The following is a 17,382-nucleotide window of genomic DNA, read 5'->3' as shown; positions in this document are numbered from 1 at the left end:
AGTGAAAAAAAACAATAAATTGATCACGACCCCTCGAATTTTCGAGTATTCATTGATCTGTTACATCGACAACATGGAAAATGGAGAAGTTGATACATTGGACCCGAATATTGTGAGATATATTGAAGCACTTCAGGAAGATGCAAACGTTGGAGTTCGTGGTGGTGCATTGAGAATTTCAAATTTAAAATCGGGGTAAGTCGAGAAACGACTCATAATTTGACAGAACAGTGTTTTTATTTGTTCTTCGTGTCTTTAAAGACTGTAATAGTGTACTATCTTGTTCCGCTTGGAAAGTAATTACGTTTACTTTATTTGCAGGTCTCACATTAGTATTCGAAGACCTACTACATGCTGTGATAGATTTAAAGTTTCCATTCCTTTCGCCGGAAATGATGTGAAATGTAAGCCATTTAAATTTCTTGAAAGCCATGTTGTAATTAGCCTGACAAGGTCGCGTGATTTGCGCCCTCTGCGGTACTCCAAACGGCCGGCCTGCGAAGGCGCCACTCACGCCTACATATCAGTCTATGTTGTAATGTATTTACGCAACTCCTCAGTGAATTCACAGTCTCTTGAGGGCTGAGTATCCATATAAATATACAAGTATAATCAGAGGTACTGTAGAATACTTTATTTCCGCTTGGTATTTATTTTCGCTGAAGGGATGATTCCATGAAAATAAAATCCAGCGAATATACTTTTTTTCTTATATTTCACATTAAACTCATCAAAAATCAGTGAAAATAAATTCCATACAAAACATCCGAAAAGCCCTTTCAGCAAAAATTAATTCCCGCGAAAATAAAGTATTCCACAGTACATTACTTGGGGTTTGCATCGCACATAGTACTGTATGGTGTCATCATGCCAAGATCCCATTCAAGTCTCATCTCGTAGATAGCGAGACTGATGCTACGACTTTCTGACATGACATAGGCGGTTTGTAATAAAACAATAAAACATGTATTACCATATTGATAGTAAAAAAATGTAATACATTGAAAATGTACAGAAAATATAGTTATCGTAATCTGTCATATCGTGAGCACCTATTTTGATCCATCTGGACATCCCAGTATCCTAGTTACCTCGGGCATGCGCATTCGCATTTTTCTGAGTTGGAACGCTTATGCACGAGCGAGATTGAAATGAGATCTTAGTATCATGTCACCGTAGTTGCAAACCCCAAGTAATGTACCTCTGCTATAATGTATTATTAATTTCTTCCTGATTTTCAATCATTACTTGATTTGAGAACAAATAGGGGGAAAATAATAATGAATAGAACCAAGGATTATAAGGTGAAGGTATGGTTCAGAAATATTGGGGCAACCAATTTGCAAACTTGCTAGCAAATTGTGTTTTGGCTAAACAGTTGGCTTTCTAATCTCGCTATTACAGCTTGTGTGTAGCAAATGTCACTATCAAAATGGTGGTATATGAACTAGTACTGAGATTGTGGCCACTGAAGTCCATGTATCAGTTGAATGTTAAAAATAAAAATCATCCACTGCATTCTGTGATGTCATTGGTTAAAAATAGGTTAAGATTGGTGCATGGATGCAACTCACAGGCACATGAGATATCATGAAAAATTGAAGTTGCATATCTCTTGAAACTGATCTGGTTTTCATGGTTTATGTTCTATTAGAGATAGACTTTTAATATCAAAATCAAATACGTTTACTGTATATTTCCTGTAATTGTGTCATTTGATTTTTAAACTCCACAGGGCAAGTGATCTTCAACAGTTGTTATCCATCTCTGCCACCGGACTTTATATTTGACAAGGAAGATAAAGGTTTTTGTCCTGGCATTAATGAAGTTAAGGTAAAACAACCTCTAAAAACAATGCCTGAATATGGTTGTTCATTTGTGTGAATGAGAAATTTCATCTCAGCAAGCTATATCATATATACTATAGGTACAGTACTAGAAAATAATTATTCAACATCATTAATTTGAATTATGTCATTATCACCTTGTGAATATGCATAAGATCATTTGAATCAGAAAAACTATTAAGTAGTTACAGGCATGTTTATAAGTGTTGTCATTGTGACCGTGAAGTAATGTTGAAGTGTCTTTGTTGAGGTACTTTATCGTTTGGGCACATTGTCCACACATGCCGAATAGAATTCTATGATTTGGCAGTCCTATTTTTAGTAAAATCTCATAATTATGACCAAAAGTTACTGTGCTGAATAAAGAACATTTGAAAAAAGAAAAACAAACAGTTGTTTCAGACAAGTTTTCTACACATATCCCTATCACTATATTTGATCACACAATTGTTGTAATCGTCATTGCAGAGTCTAGTGAACTGGGACCACACCAATAACAAATCTTTACTGTTCGTTATGAGAGAACTAGTACAGCACTATAAAGAATACCAGGAAGCACTGTTACAACAGCATCCCAGGCTGCATTATGAATATACAACCCTGCAGGAAGCCATTGACCCACAGGATATAGAAGTGTTTGCAGGCAAGAAGAAAATCTCAGTAAGTTCATATCACAATTATTGATTTATCAATACTCAAAATACTGAATACCTCCGGTAACATGGGGTTCATGTTATGTTCAGGAGGAGGGTCATTGTTATATATTGTTTTAGGCTGAAAGAAGTCTGACAATATGAAATTGTCAAGTTTCTTCCCAATATCATTCTTATAGATGTATGACTGAGCATTATTATGTGACTTGTCTCATGGTCTGAATGTGCATGAATGAATTGTGGAAAATTATCCTGAACGGTTAAAAATGCAATAATTTTTGGCAAATGTCTATTATTTATTCGAATTCCCATTTTATTGTTTTGTTTTTTTAATTTCACTTCTGTTCCTTATTTCACCTTTGTTCCAAAATGCATGTACATGTATTGCTGCAATCCTCATCAATTATTTCCCACAATTCACATATATTCAGAGAACTACCGGTAATGTTTAATGCAATTATATTTGCAATGATAATTGTGTATCTGTACATGTGACTGTCAATGTGCTGTCTTTACAGAGTAGAGAAACTCAAGTTAATTTTCTAATCAGATTGCCTGTTGATTTGTCATTGATTCCGCCATTTTTAATACAGGTAAGACATCAGTTATTTTCCTAATCACATTGTTACTTGATTCATCATTGATTCCACTATATTTAATACAGGTGAATCCTCAGTTCATTTTCTAATCAGATTGTGAGTTGGATTCATCATTGATTCTACCATATTTTAATGCATGTGACCTTCAGTGAGGAAATTAATTGGATTGTCAGTTGATTCATGAATGTGTCGGTTCTTACAGGATGATCCAGGTGAAGACATAGCAATACTTCTTATGACTTTCCAGAATGCTGGTACTTCAAAAGTTTTACCTCAGTTATATTTATCACCAAGAGTGGAACAGTAAGTCTTGGTTCATCATGTTTTTCATTCTCAATGTTCTTGATCGGTTCGACCCATATTGCCTGAGTGTAGTAATAATTTATTGAGAGATTATAGCCTGAAATGACAACGAGAAACGTTTTCTGCTGTACAGACATTTGCATGAATGACCGGATTATATTTCCATCACGCACAATAGTAATTGGACAAAACAACGCAAAGTGTCCAAATGTGACATCAATAACCAGGAATGCATCAATCAATGTTGGTGATATGTAGTTTACCCCTTATAAGGGAAATTTAAAACGTTTGAATGAGTGCTGATGTGCTTTAGAACAAGTACTGGTGCTGCTTTTTATGGAACAGCAAATTTTTTTTTTTTTCAGTGCTAGATGTATAATGATACATTTGTATGATATGAGATGATTAACTTGGCTGTTAGTCACCTGCCGGGAATCTTAACAATCTCCTCCTAGAGGGTTCTATACAATCGCTTCCTTTTGTTTTCTTTTCAGTGCCATAGGTGGTGCATCACAGCTAAGGATACCTGTATTTCCATGTGGTGGTAGTTTAATAGAATATGTACCTATTGTTAGAAATTTATTAGCTAACAAAGTAAGTGTGTACACTGTCAAGCTACTACTGTATTCGGGTAACATTCTCCGCTAGTCTAATATCAGCAGTTCTTCTTGTAATGATCCAAATCATTTTATAATAGAATTTCTTGAGCAATTTACTGAAGAAAAAAAAAAAGTTTAATTAGTTTTATTAGGAAGTAACTTAGATACATGCACTTCTAGTGTATCATATACAGACATTTGATAGATAAATAAATAAATACAGCAATGGTTGCCATTTTTGTTTTCCAGTGAATTTAAAACTTAGTGACTATCCCTGTAATATCAAATCTGCTGATATTAAGCCCGGTGAATATTCTTTCTTTTGTAGTACTGTAATTATTTGTATATTTCATTTACCAGGTTGAACATGTAGTGCAAGCATTTCAGAAACGAAGAGAGTATGTATCAGCATTTCTCAGTCATTTTGGAAGGCAAGTTCTAAAAACTATACATATTTCATACATCGATTCCATCTTTATCTGGTTCTAACATGAGTCTTGAAATCGGCATATCACTGTGTTATCAGTGTTGGTTGCAAGCCATTCCTACCTTGATGCGATCCATCTATGGTTATCATAGTCCCAGATAGAATACCCGGTACTGTAATTTTCACCATTAAATATGTTCCCAATTCAACAGACTGGCTTCCTCTGTCTGGTTAACTTCAGTGAAATGCTATTTCCCCAAAGCTATTTACTATAATTTCCAGCTTGTAATGATGCAGCACATGACAATAAATCCTCTTAATATTGCAGGTCAGTGCTTGAATACGACTCTTCAGCCTTCCTTAAGATATCAATTTTACAAGAATGGAATGATTTTTATTTTGTCTTACATGGTAAGTAAACTTCCTATATTACGTATTAATTGTTTCTTTTTATATAATAATGATAGTAATCTCATTTCACCTGACCAATCACATTTAACTTTATGTTAATAGACCGATCGCATAAACATGAGTACATTACTATGCAGGGCTCAAATTGCAAGCACAGACTGTGGAACAAGTTTGTTTTGCATTACAAGTGACTCTGCCCGAACACTTTTATACCCAGCTGTTTTCCGTGCCAATACATACTTCAGGGTTCAACATCGATACAAGTACTCAACCACATCTCAAGCTGATTTTCTCTTCACAGCTTTTATTGTAAATCGACTTGAAATGTCCATGCAACTCAATTGACGGATGTTTAGAGATTCACACTATAATATCCCATTAGCTGGGTTTTCAGATTCTGTTGCATCAGTGGAAATCTTTAAGTAACATAAAAGGGTGTGGTTTGCTCATATTTTTTTTCGACCAATTGTCTTTTCGCTTGAAGACACCAGATAAGTTGCATGTCAGCCAACCATTTCGTCAGGCCTGATAGTTGCGCAATGGGTGAACCAAAGATTAAAAAATCAGTTTATTAGTTTCTGCAGTATCTGCCAGCATTGTAGCCCTAACATTAATTCATAATATTATCTATTTTCTCACAGTTGACTTACCTCAAAGTTTTCCTCAAAAACAACCCGTTATGACATTCACATCAGTCTATCATTTATCAGCCTATGGAAAACCTTACCATTGCATACAGAAAAGTTATCCATACAGTCCAAGATGGACGGGCAACGAAATGGCCGAAAGAGCAAGGTACGTTTTCAGAATCCATTCATTTTAGTGTCAAGTTAAACATGTTTTACATTTAATTCACTATACATTTATTAACATATTTTTTAAATTTTTTTAGGGCATTTATGTTATCCTTCCTGCCAGAATTCAGACGAACCTCAGTCGGAAGTGGGAAACTGAGTTGATCGGGTCAATAAAAGAATTTTTATTGTGTAGTCTCAATTATAAAAGCTGTGGCTGGCTTGCAGGCTATCCTGGAATACTGCTGTTTATACCTCGCTACAAGTAGTACCATATTGTACAGTTGGAACTTGTGTATGTAAAATTGTCAAGAAGTACCAGAGTTGAAAATATTTGTGTGACACTAAATACCAGTTTTTACCCATATGAAAACTACAATTATACAATCAGTGATTGTCTTACACATGTTCGTACATTTACAATAAACTATTATATTGAAACCCCCCCCCCCTTGAAACTACATGTATTTGGTGGATTGTTTTGTGGCATTATTTTATGTTGTATATAGTCCAGTATAACCTTAATACATTTTCTTAACTTGGACGATCAAGTATTCAATTTCATAATCATAATACCCAGTTGTACCCGGATACGATTGTCTAACTACTGTACTTAAATGAAAAAGAGTCATGGATACTTGCAGTACAATTCTTCATGTACAACTAAAATGTCTGTATGTATTGTATGTACCATAAAATCTGCATCTCTAATAGAACTCACACCCAATTTTTATGAACAGTTGAGAACTAAAAATTTGCTATTTCTCATATGTGTAGATGCTCTAATAGAAGTCACATTTCCTCTGTTGCATTGTACCATTTCAATAGAAGCCACTGCTTCTAATACAGATTTTACAGTAATCAGTTAGTAGACACATTTTGGAATATTATTGTGATTATTTTAAATTTGTGATGTCATTGATGCTTTTAATCTACCAATTTGTTGTATGGCATACAAAATGTGAAATTAATAAATTAGTATATTATATAAATTTTATGAATGTCTTCATTTCAAGGGAGCCTACACAACACCAATTATAACATAAATTGATTGCTAGTGTGTTACATAAATAGATATTCGGTACATTTATCAGCAAGGTGCTACTGCAGACAAGGCTGGATAGTTGTCATATTGTAGATGTGACACATATTTATTTTAACAATTCCTTAAGAACAAGCTGTGTATGTTTTGTAACCAATACAAATGTTGACCTACATATCACTAAGTGAATTCTGTGTGTGTGTGTAGGGCTTATTAGGACATGAATGAACCTGTAATTAAAGGCCCAGGCATACTATAAATATGCTTCTAAACAATAGGGATTATTTCCTTGCTTGTCACGCTGTAGTAAACAGCTCCAACCAAGGCTAAGGTAAAGACATGTCTCGAACTTACAGGTCGATTACGTCGTACCAATGTGGATGTATGTGACTATGAATATATATAGTACTTATGACAATAAATAGTGTACGAGTTCAGATTTTGTTGGATAAACGTTAAGAACTGAAAATAGGGATGTGCTACTAAACTTGAATAATAAACTGCTGTCAATCATTGTCACGTGACGTTGGGTCGCTAAGACAGGATGCATCATCTAATCGCAAAAAAAATTTACACAGTTCCTATTGATTTTTTTATCAAGTGATTATGCAAGTGATTAACAGAACTCATTAGCATAGCCACACCTCCAATAAACACTTGTCTCCGGCAAGTGAATTGTGCCTTTAACAGATGAAAGCCCCCCCCCCCCCCCCCCAATGAAAGGGAAAATAAGTGTCAACAGGTGAAGTCTTCTGATTTCCCTAATTGACCAAAACAGTTTCAGTTGGTCAATAATTTATATGGGTTGTTAGTTGGTTTATCACTGTTCTACTGTTATCATACCAGTAAGTATTCACTAGGTATGGTCCAAATAAAATGGAAAAACTGATATATCATTGCTATATTGGCCCAAAGTGGCGCTGTTTGAAAAAATCTTTTCAACTTTAATAATGCAAAAAATTGTCCCAATGATTGTTTTCACTGCTGAAAAGAGAAAGCATTGAGCAATGATCCAGTGTTTGATTTTTCTCAAAATTGTGTACCAGACCCCAGGGCAGGAATACATTTTTGTTTCACCAGCCCTGCATTAAAAATCAATTGAAGTACAGTACTTCCATTCAAAATTCTAAGCACCATAAAAAAACTTAATAATCTGCCAACACCAAAACAGGTACGGTAATTTAAATTTTCCATTTTAAATTGTTGTGTTCTTTGTATCACAGTCTTTTTATTCGCCATCTAAAGAAAATACCATCCAACTATATACATTTTCAAAATATTACCTGACCTGACCTGTACAGGCTTACAGACAAGCAGTGATTTCAAACACTGAATGTTTAGTCTTTAAATTACCAAATATGCACCGAACAAAATAATATTCCCAATTTTATTTATCCCATAATAAAAGATTCTGCACAAAAAATAGAAATTGTGAATTAAGTCGATATGTACACATTGACTGTTCTAAAAATGACCCATTATTTGTAATTTCATAGCATCTTGATAAGCTTGTGTACTTTTGATAAATTCAAGATGTTGGCCAAACAAACAAGTTAATGTATCAGTTTATGAAAAATACACAATATTGCACTAAATGTCTCAAGCTTTGACTAGAACAAACAAGGTTTCTTCCCAACCCACTTGAGTTCAGTCAAACATCTTGGCGAAGAAGACAAAAGATTAAAATATCCAAGAGATTCCCAAAGTGTAAATACTACAGACTTCTTATAAATGTTTTAGTTAAAGGTTTTTATAAGTTGTGACTTGATCAGCTGGAATTCATCTTCTGATAATGATGCTTCTCTGAGTAACTGTGAAGCTCTTTCCTGCGTCATGTTCTCATACTCAGATTCAACTGTAGGTGAATAAACAAAATTACAGCTATATTATAAAGGTGCAGTGTTATATAAATGCATAATGATAATCATGAGAACATGTATATTCGTTGATTGATTTTGAAAAATATATCATGGTGTATCAATATATGCAAGGGATGTAAATAAAAATATTGCGGCGGGGTATTGCAAGGTAAGCAATTATAGTATGTACAAGGGGTAGTGTTTGTAAGTAAGTAAGTAAGTAATTCTTTATTGCTATCGTATCCCATTTGAGATCTTGACAAAAAGTACAATAAAGTCAAAAACATGTAATAATAAAAAAATGAAAATAAAAGGAAATACTAAAAATACAGTAAATGAATGAAATAAATACACATCTCACAATAAGAGATAAATGAATAATTGTAATATAATGTAAATAAATGTAAATCTGTGTTTTGTGGGTTTTTTTTTTTTTGAGGCAGCTGGTACTGAAGTTATTGTTTGATTTTTTGCTCCCTAAGCATAAAGCAAGTATAAATGTGTTTTGAAATGTCTTTAATTATGTGATCGTTTTTATTATTTAATATGTTTATTAATGTCTCTCCATGCATTTTATGTTTAGTAAAAAGGCTGGTTCTTTCTTTATCATATAGCTGGCACGTGAAAAGGAAATGTTTCTCATCTTCAATTTCTCCAAGATCACAGACAGGGCATATTCTATCAGAGATGGAGATGTTTTTGTATCTGCCTGATTCAATCTGTAAACGGTGGGCACTTATTCTAAGTTTAGTCATTTTGTATTGACAACGTACTGTAGTTATGATAAACCTTCTATTACAAATGGCAAAAGTTGTCACATCGCTTTGTGTTAATATGGAAACATTGCGATGTATACAACACATGTAAAATGTTTAAGGTACAATAAAATTTGAACATGAGGTGCATGTAGTAGTCGTATTTCAGGATGTAAAATTGACACTAATTATTTCCCTCTTTCCATCACAAATTCAAACAAATAGTCCAGTTTATAGTCTGCACTTTCCTTAAGAAGATTGGGATAAAAACAAGCAAATTTTTCAAGTAAAAACTGAAAATTAACTCAAATTTTGTCTGTTGACTCCAAAATTAAGAAAAAAGTGCTGATGAATTTCGGCAAGAAAGTCTAGTGGCGAAAAGGTTAAACAAGATCAAACTACTAGTATATATACTATGAATGCTCAAAATTCACACCACTTAAAAATCAATGTTAAGTTAGATGCAAACTTTAGTGGTCATGTGACTGCTAAGTAAATAAATCCTTATTCAAGATTCAAAGGAGTACTGAGGGAAAGTAAATTTATACCCCAATTTTTTTTCTTAAAAAATGTAGAATAAAACATGAAAAATATAACAGTCATAGCGATTTTGCTTAACTCTTTTTTTTAAATGCACGTTTTTCTTCAAAATATGCGTGTTTTCACATATATGTAACAAATCTTCAGAATTAAACAAAAATCGCTATGACTGTTTAATATGTTCATATATATTACATCTATAATCTCTGAAAAAAGTGAATAAAGGAATATAATGGGTGCTCGACTACATCCTTAATAATCTCAGAATGACCCCTACCTTTGATTGGCAGATGCCCAGCAAGTTCACATACAGCTATATTGAAAGAATCTTCTGTTTTTGCACCTAACAAATACACATATTATAAATATGATGTTACTGCAAGCTGGTGTTCATACTCTGATCAATAGTTAAACAGTTGAATTTTTATAGTACAAGATTTGGTGATTCTTACCATATGATGAACGTCTCGGCCATACATATACTCTTACGGTTCTTCTATTGCTATATTTGTCTTCACCAAATAGTGTTCCTCTTGTCATAAATAGATTATGTGCAATTTCATTTTGATGAAAATATGATGTGACTTTATACACATCCCTGTAGGAGAAAAATAGTTATTAACACAAGGCCAGCCAGGGATATAATTATGTGTTTTACCTGAAGGAATGATTCAGTGAAAATTAAATCCAGCGAATATACCTTTTTTCTTATTTTTTACATTCATTTTGGGAAAAATCGGTGAAAATAAATTGCATAAAATACACTCAGCCAAAATTAATTCCAGTTAAAATAAAGTGTTTTACAGTATCTATAGATGGACTGTGGTCTTAGTAATCATATTTATGCACTGTAGACAGTGGTGGGTGAAATAGTGGTTCTGAAATATTTTCTCTCATGAAAAGAGAGGTATAAATAACATGTTATCTCATGATACCGGTAGATCTTTCCTAGTCATCAGCCCAAATTCATAGATGCATATTGTATGAATTATTTTTCAGCAGACTAATTTATAGTGACTTTTACAAGTCAGTGAAAAGCATGAAATTTTGTAAATTTTCAGACATTCATGAAATTTTCAGTCACTGTTGGTGACTTTCATGAAATATTTTTGAATACCCATAAAATCTTCAACTCTCAAAAATCTGTTTACAGTATCATTTCTTGGTAAATAACGAGAGTCCCTAAGTGGTACCTGTAGCAGTTTCCATAGTTAGAGCACAGTCACTCTCCTAGTAGAGTGACTGTGGTTAGAGATTTTATTTTAACCGGAAAACTATTCAGGATCAAAGTTTGATAGTTTCTGCTAATCCTAATAAATAAGTTTTTTTAAGCTGGATCAAAGAGACACGTCTGAAGTATATATCTGCAATAGTTTAAATGTCGATAGTTTTCAGTATCTTAATGTTGTCTATCATGTCCACAATCACTAATTGACTGCAATCACCAATTTTGAAAGGGACATTTTTTTTTTCATATTTTTTAATCCATGTAATACTGCATGGGCCAAAATTACCACAAGTACATGTACAAAATGAGTTAACTCATGGTAATATGTTGTGTAATGTTACATACATTCATGATAACAGCATGAAGATAGCTAAAACATTATTTATATACATGTAATTGTTTTCCCAATATATAAAACCAGCCAGATATTGTGAAAATTTCTACATCTGGAAAGTATCATACAATGAGAGTGAACAAAGGGTTCTGGGCTACGTCACACAAAAAGAAGTGGTCTTCCCTGATACCATATTTAAAGTTCATAACATTTTCATATGCATTACTTGAAGTTTGTGTATTCATGAAATGTATTACATGTAGTGTCAGCTCAAAAAAATAAATAAGTTACAAAAAAAAAAAGGGTTCTGGCTAGAACTGTAAAATACCCACCTTGCTAGTTGTTCAACATTTCTTTCCTCAAGCTGGAAGGCAAATCCTGCTGTAGGGTAGCCAACTATTTCATGACATCCACCTATTACAGGCTTTGTAACCTGAATGAGTAAACAGTGAGTGTTCACATATACTTGAGTCCAAACTGAGCATACACATAACTGCTACATTGACACAAAGTGAGACACTCACTTTCAAACGCATAACTACCACACAGACACTAGATTACATACATCCTGAACACAAAGAAATGTCAAATTGTCACAAGGTATTCAGTGTCTGGTAACATCACAAAGCATCATTTATTCACCAATTTCAAAGGAATCTTTTTTGATTGTTAATATGTTTTTATATTTAAAGATCAGAAAAATGTCATTCACTGTATGCACATGAACAAATCCTTCTATTATCAATAACTAAGTTTGAGAACCATATTTGGAATTAAGGTTAAACCAGAGGCTGTGGGCTTTCACTGAACAAGTCCCTGACTGGTTTTTAGTGACATGATACAAAGTGGAGCCAGTTTATTTGTGAGATTCATTTTTTTTTCTTTGTTTGAAATCGAAATTGTCATCTAACTGTAAGGCTGTCGCTGATTGGCTGCTGAGCTGGAATGACAATTTTTGGTTTCAAATACCCCGGTGAAAGTGTTCTATGTTCTTCGTGTAATTGGGTGTTCGTATTTAAGGAATTTTTCCACACAAAAACGACAAATTCAACCAAATTTTGTTATCGATTGGCTTAATATAACCCAACGGAACGTATTTCTGTGAAAGATTATCATTTTTGTTCTGATTTGTAGGAATCTGAAAAACGCGTTTCACAACTTGTCTCTTATTTAGTTTTATGCTGCATGCAAGATGGCGCCCCCCATATAGTAAATATCACATTTATTTTATTATCACGTGTGCGCCAGCTGAGTGTGCTTGCCACATACATAGAATAAATGGATTCAGATCAGTGGGTTCTTAAATATGACTCCGGACGGCCGTGCTTAGACCAAATTATAAGACCCTGTTTTAAACTTCAAGTGGAGCAAGTTTATTTCGTTCATGTTTATACTTATTTGGTGTAGAGTAGTCATGAACATTTAACAGTTGATAAAAACAGTGAGAAACTTACTGCATATTCTATTGCCAGTTCATGGTCCAGATAGTAAGCATGGAAATGCAGGTGATTAACAGATGCAAAAGCACACAGACTGTTCCAGCCAATACGGAAACCCCTGTAGGAAAGATAAATCAATATTGGTATAGGTGACTTCTCTCATACAAAATTATGATTCTGAATTATACTTTTTTTTTAATATAGTCAAAAAAACAAAAAAACAATGACATTCTTCAGTAAGAACAAATGTTTTCTCAACACTGACTGAATCAATCTTGAACACAAAATGGTAGTTCTCCCACCTGCAAAGGTCTTAAATAATGCAGAGCTAATAAATAATTTCAGAACAAAAAAAAGAACGAAAAAAACAAATTCATTTGTTTTATTAGAAACTGGATAGAAGGCATACAAGCCTATAATAGAATATCCCTAGCAGGAAGAAATAACCATTGATCTGTGATAAGCACCGGCACATACTGGTACATACCACCACTATAAACTTCACTGATACCTGTCACCCACTAGATACTACTGAAAAGCAGACTTACTGATGTGAGCTGATGAGAAGCATCTTCAAAGCCAGCTCTATTCCGGACTGTGTAAGAACCTAGGAATATCAAATATGTAGCCATAACACATGGTGTTAGCCATACCTATAATATATAGATAATCAAACAATAAAAAAAATACTACCCGTAATACATGCAAACTGACAATGTATAAAATTATGTTTTGTTATGTACTCAGTTTGGTACTGGATATACAGCTTTATGGTTTATGGAAGCACTGACCTGTGGAAGGCATGATTCAACACTCGGTACAAGCAACACATTACAATATTCTAACGGACTGACATTGATAATAATAATATGAGTGTCTGATAACATAGTATCTTCATCACCATTGGTTGCTATGGCTACCTCTCCATCAGTAATTTGCTGTGGACAGAGCTCTAGAAGAATCTGCAGAGAAATAAGCAATGTATGTACCGGTAGGTGTAAAACTTATAGACAGGTTTGCAATGTTATGTACCGGTACTCCGTTTCATTACTAAACGACTTCCATAGTAAACATTGGTTTATGAATATGCAAATGCTAATTAACATACAAAAATTCCCAACCTGTCAAAATTTTATTATGGCAATTTAAATTTTGTTTTTAGGCATAGACAGATAACTGAACATCAAAATGCACTGACAATGCATTAATAGTTCTGTTACACAAGGGAGATAAAACTTGTATTTGAAAACAAAACTTACATCAATATTCTAGTTTATTATTCCTGCATTTACACAGTGATATATTTCTCCCACTTACTTCTTGTTTTTTTATTTTCAGGAAATTGAAGAGATCTGGGTTGAATGGTTGTGACACACTTTTAATTACTTGTGGTTTTCTTCTCTCAGTTGCACGCTTCATGTTTAACTGAAGAAAACCAAATTACTTGAAATAGTAAAACAACTTTGGTAGATAAAGTACACAACTCTTTAAGACTAACCAAAAAATACACTTGCTGATTTGCTTCAGTATTTGTTTTATTTTTTACACAAGAATTCATTCCTTAAACTGTCAAAAGACTAACACAAGGACTAGTGTACAATGCAACAGTTTGTATATATATTACCAAGCTACTAGAAGCTGAAATATTAATACAGAAACCATCCATTGAAACTATAGCATAGCAGTCTTTCACTTAACAATGTGCAAAGAGAAGGGACTGACAAAGGTGTTCAAGTTAATACAGGTGTATACATGCGTTGTACGATGATAGACAGTCAATGTCTCTACCTGAGCTACATACTTGAGATCCCCATCTATAATTCGAGTCTTCAACGAATCAAGAGTATATCGGAAATAACCATTTTTTACAGCATAATCCCATCGTGATCTCAACTGATTGTCAAACTATTGGAAAGAAAATAAATTTTGTATTACCAAGGACTCAACATAGACATGACCTGCAATATATATGAATATACCTGGTACTAGTAATTATCAGCACTAGCATTAGGAAATGATGTACAGTCTCTCTTGGCAGTTTATATGCAAACTGTTGTAAATAAAGTACGCATGGAAATATTTCTTTTGACAACAATCCATTTCATTAATCTTGATTTCAAACTAGATCCTCTCTGTAGTGCAAAATTAGCCAAGAATTTTAGGGTTTTTTAGTTGCATAACTACCATGTGCTCGACAAAAGTAATCGAATCATTGTTAATTCACTTCAGGTTCAGTAGGAATTAACATGCAGCTATACGAATACGTGTTCAGTTTTGGTAAGTCTGAAAGTCAACAGATCATGAGGTTAGCTACATAGTCGACAACTATAATGACCATGTTATTTTTGCAGCTGTGATTCCAAGGGATAACTGGAAACTGTAGTTTTACCTTACTGCACTTAAATTTCATTGTTTCAGACCATTGGTTTGAATCAACCACATAGTCTTCTTCAGAGAAGATAAACTTCCCAGGCTGTGATAAATCATTCTGTAGGAAAGAGAAATTCATTTCATAAATATATAAACAGGAAAACATATGCAAGATATGATTATGGGCTGCACAAAAATAGATGATTGTGATAACACACACTTGCTAGCTGGGATGTCTCTGGTATACAAATGATTAACCATACACAGTTCAACAAGATTAGTGCTGCAGATATCATCAATTACGATCGGAAAGACTTTCCAATGTACCCCTCCCCCTTTAAATCCTCTAACACTACCCATACCCCCTATCTATGCCCCTCTGGAGGGCCCCTATAGTTATCTAGAGGAGCATTTACAACTGAATTGAGGATCTAGAAGGTTAGGGTTAGAGTTAGGGTGAGGGATGGGGTACAATGGAAAGCCCCTCCCCCCCCCTCCCCCCATTTATTTGTTACAGTGTGGATCCCTTCCAAAAATCAGCTTTTACTTTCGGTTTACTTCTTTGACATGTCGTTACAAGTTACATTAAAATGGTCATGGTTGAACTTGTTGAATGTGACAATTAACAAAGAACTGTCTCTGTCTCTTTTCAACTATGTCACTTGCAAATTTCTCATTAGATGTAAAACGGTACACACCCACTTACCGGCGTTTCGTTGCACAAGGAGGCTGCCATTTTGGATTTTGTCACGTCAGTGTGTTTGAGGGCGCTATTAGATATAAACGCCCGGCCATTACGCCCTAAAGAGCAGTGATGGTCGCGCCACGCATGCGCGAGGTATGGGTCTCATATGAACAAAGATTGCGGCTTTGACTGTCAAAAATGCAATTTTATTCATTGTGTTCTATGGAATGTTCTAAAAATAGCGATTTTTGAAAAAATATCAGGTCAAATTTTTCAAAATACGTCACTGTAACACACAAAAGAATGTTATGTCATGGTTCCATGGAAGAATAACTCCATGATTTTACATAATAAACCAATGAACATTGCCGTGCGATTTATGACCAATTTTCCCAAAATTTAGGAGTAGGCTTCTATTTTAAGAATGTTAGGGTGAGAATGTGTGGGGGCGCGCACGCCACAGAAGTCAATTACGAGAAAACACATCATCATGGTGGCCACAGCGTGACCTTAAATTCGCAGCCCAATCTTGGCATGGTTAAATCTCCTGCTGGAGTAAAACATTTATCATATCGCATCTCATGGCACTCGAGAAAGTATTTTGCCCGAAACAACCATGCGAGCAAGTTTGCCCAAGACAGTAATTGTTCTGATAAGGACTTTGCATGGATCATTAATACGGAATACACGCCGTAATAATCACGGATACTACCATTACCACGGTAGAAAAAAACACGCACGCAGTAAATAAAAGTTTTCGGCTAATAATTACATGTTTAGTAGCTTTAAAAGCCTTATTCGCTACTTTGACTAGACAGTGTTGTTCTAGTTGTCTAGCTTATTTGGAAAGTGGACTTTATACAAGCTATTTTTTTTTTCTAAATGGAAGCAATAACGATATTATTGAGAGTATTGGTTTACAACATTGAAAGGAAAGAACATTTTTTAAGTTGCTAGATTTTGATCACTTAGTGATTTACTAGTGTCATAGATGGTCATGTATAATATATAATTGGTATACATGTATATTCTATGAAATTAAATCTGCTGTTAACTTACCAATTGACATTTTCTCTAAATTGATTTATAGACAAAACAATTTTACATTACACATGGCACATTTTCAATACTATACTAAAATGCATTGATCGACTTCAAAACGGAAACACTACTACGCCCTCTATAGACATACCACTGGGAACTGTATTTGCAATGATGCAAGTACAGGTCTCATGCCACTAATTAACCAATGGCTGCTCGTAGCCCCAATTTAAATGCCCAGCAAGAACCAATGAATTTTTTTAAATATTATTTTTCTCAGGTGCTCCCTGTTTGAGGGCGTAATCACCTGGGTCAGAGGTGAGACCAACATGTGGTGTTTTGTTTACTACTTAGCGGCTGTGTACCTGTGGGTTTATTCTGTGTGTTAATGGATGTTCTAATCTTGGTGTTTTTCCAGTGATTTCTCTTGGTGCAATCCAAATACAGTAGGTGTGT

General features: G+C 34.2%; 2 protein-coding genes across 2 annotated transcripts; one reads left to right on the top strand and one right to left on the bottom strand.

The window, feature by feature from the left end:
• Window position 1: 1 nt before the first annotated feature.
• Window positions 2–6,625, top strand: LOC100366861 (BRISC and BRCA1-A complex member 2-like). The gene is made up of 11 exons (XM_085494138.1): window positions 2–195; window positions 322–404; window positions 1,736–1,833; window positions 2,316–2,507; window positions 3,019–3,093; window positions 3,302–3,402; window positions 3,897–3,996; window positions 4,362–4,432; window positions 4,757–4,839; window positions 5,481–5,634; window positions 5,732–6,625. The coding sequence occupies exons 1-11, from the start codon at window positions 74–76 to the stop codon at window positions 5,796–5,798; spliced, it is 1,146 nt and encodes a 381-aa protein (XP_085350264.1). The 5' UTR covers window positions 2–73; the 3' UTR covers window positions 5,799–6,625.
• Window positions 6,626–7,875: 1,250 nt separating this feature from the next.
• Window positions 7,876–15,997, bottom strand: LOC100367014 (GDP-D-glucose phosphorylase 1-like). Its single transcript, XM_002735150.3, has 11 exons — window positions 15,907–15,997; window positions 15,220–15,318; window positions 14,619–14,735; window positions 14,148–14,255; window positions 13,622–13,792; window positions 13,379–13,437; window positions 12,846–12,948; window positions 11,724–11,824; window positions 10,282–10,427; window positions 10,107–10,172; window positions 7,876–8,530 (listed from the first exon to the last, which is right to left on the bottom strand). Exons 1-11 carry the CDS (start codon window positions 15,934–15,936, stop codon window positions 8,412–8,414), a joined length of 1,119 nt encoding a protein of 372 aa, XP_002735196.1. The 5' UTR covers window positions 15,937–15,997; the 3' UTR covers window positions 7,876–8,411.
• Window positions 15,998–17,382: the final 1,385 nt, after the last annotated feature.

The sequence above is a fragment of the Saccoglossus kowalevskii genome, chromosome 2 (genome assembly GCF_978046115.1).
Source record: "Saccoglossus kowalevskii chromosome 2, keSacKowa6.1, whole genome shotgun sequence".
Lineage (NCBI taxonomy): Eukaryota > Metazoa > Hemichordata > Enteropneusta > Harrimaniidae > Saccoglossus > Saccoglossus kowalevskii.
Note: the sequence above shows the minus strand (reverse complement) of the source record. Positions and strands in the feature narration are given on the sequence as shown.

Bases quoted from the DNA above. Each gene is read 5' to 3' on its own strand.
- LOC100366861 (XM_085494138.1), top strand. From the start codon at position 74: ATGGAAAATGGAGAAGTTGATACATTGGACCCGAATATTGTGAGATAT. The intron at 405-1,735 runs GTAAGCCATTTA...TAAACTCCACAG, and splicing joins CGCCGGAAATGATGTGAAAT to GGCAAGTGATCTTCAACAGT. The intron at 3,997-4,361 runs GTAAGTGTGTAC...TTCATTTACCAG, and splicing joins GAAATTTATTAGCTAACAAA to GTTGAACATGTAGTGCAAGC.
- LOC100367014 (XM_002735150.3), bottom strand. From the start codon at position 15,936: ATGGCAGCCTCCTTGTGCAACGAAACGCCG. The intron at 14,736-15,219 runs GTAAAACTACAG...TCTTTCCAATAG, and splicing joins TGAAATTTAAGTGCAGTAAG to TTTGACAATCAGTTGAGATC. The intron at 14,256-14,618 runs GTAGAGACATTG...GGTTTTCTTCAG, and splicing joins ATCTCAAGTATGTAGCTCAG to TTAAACATGAAGCGTGCAAC.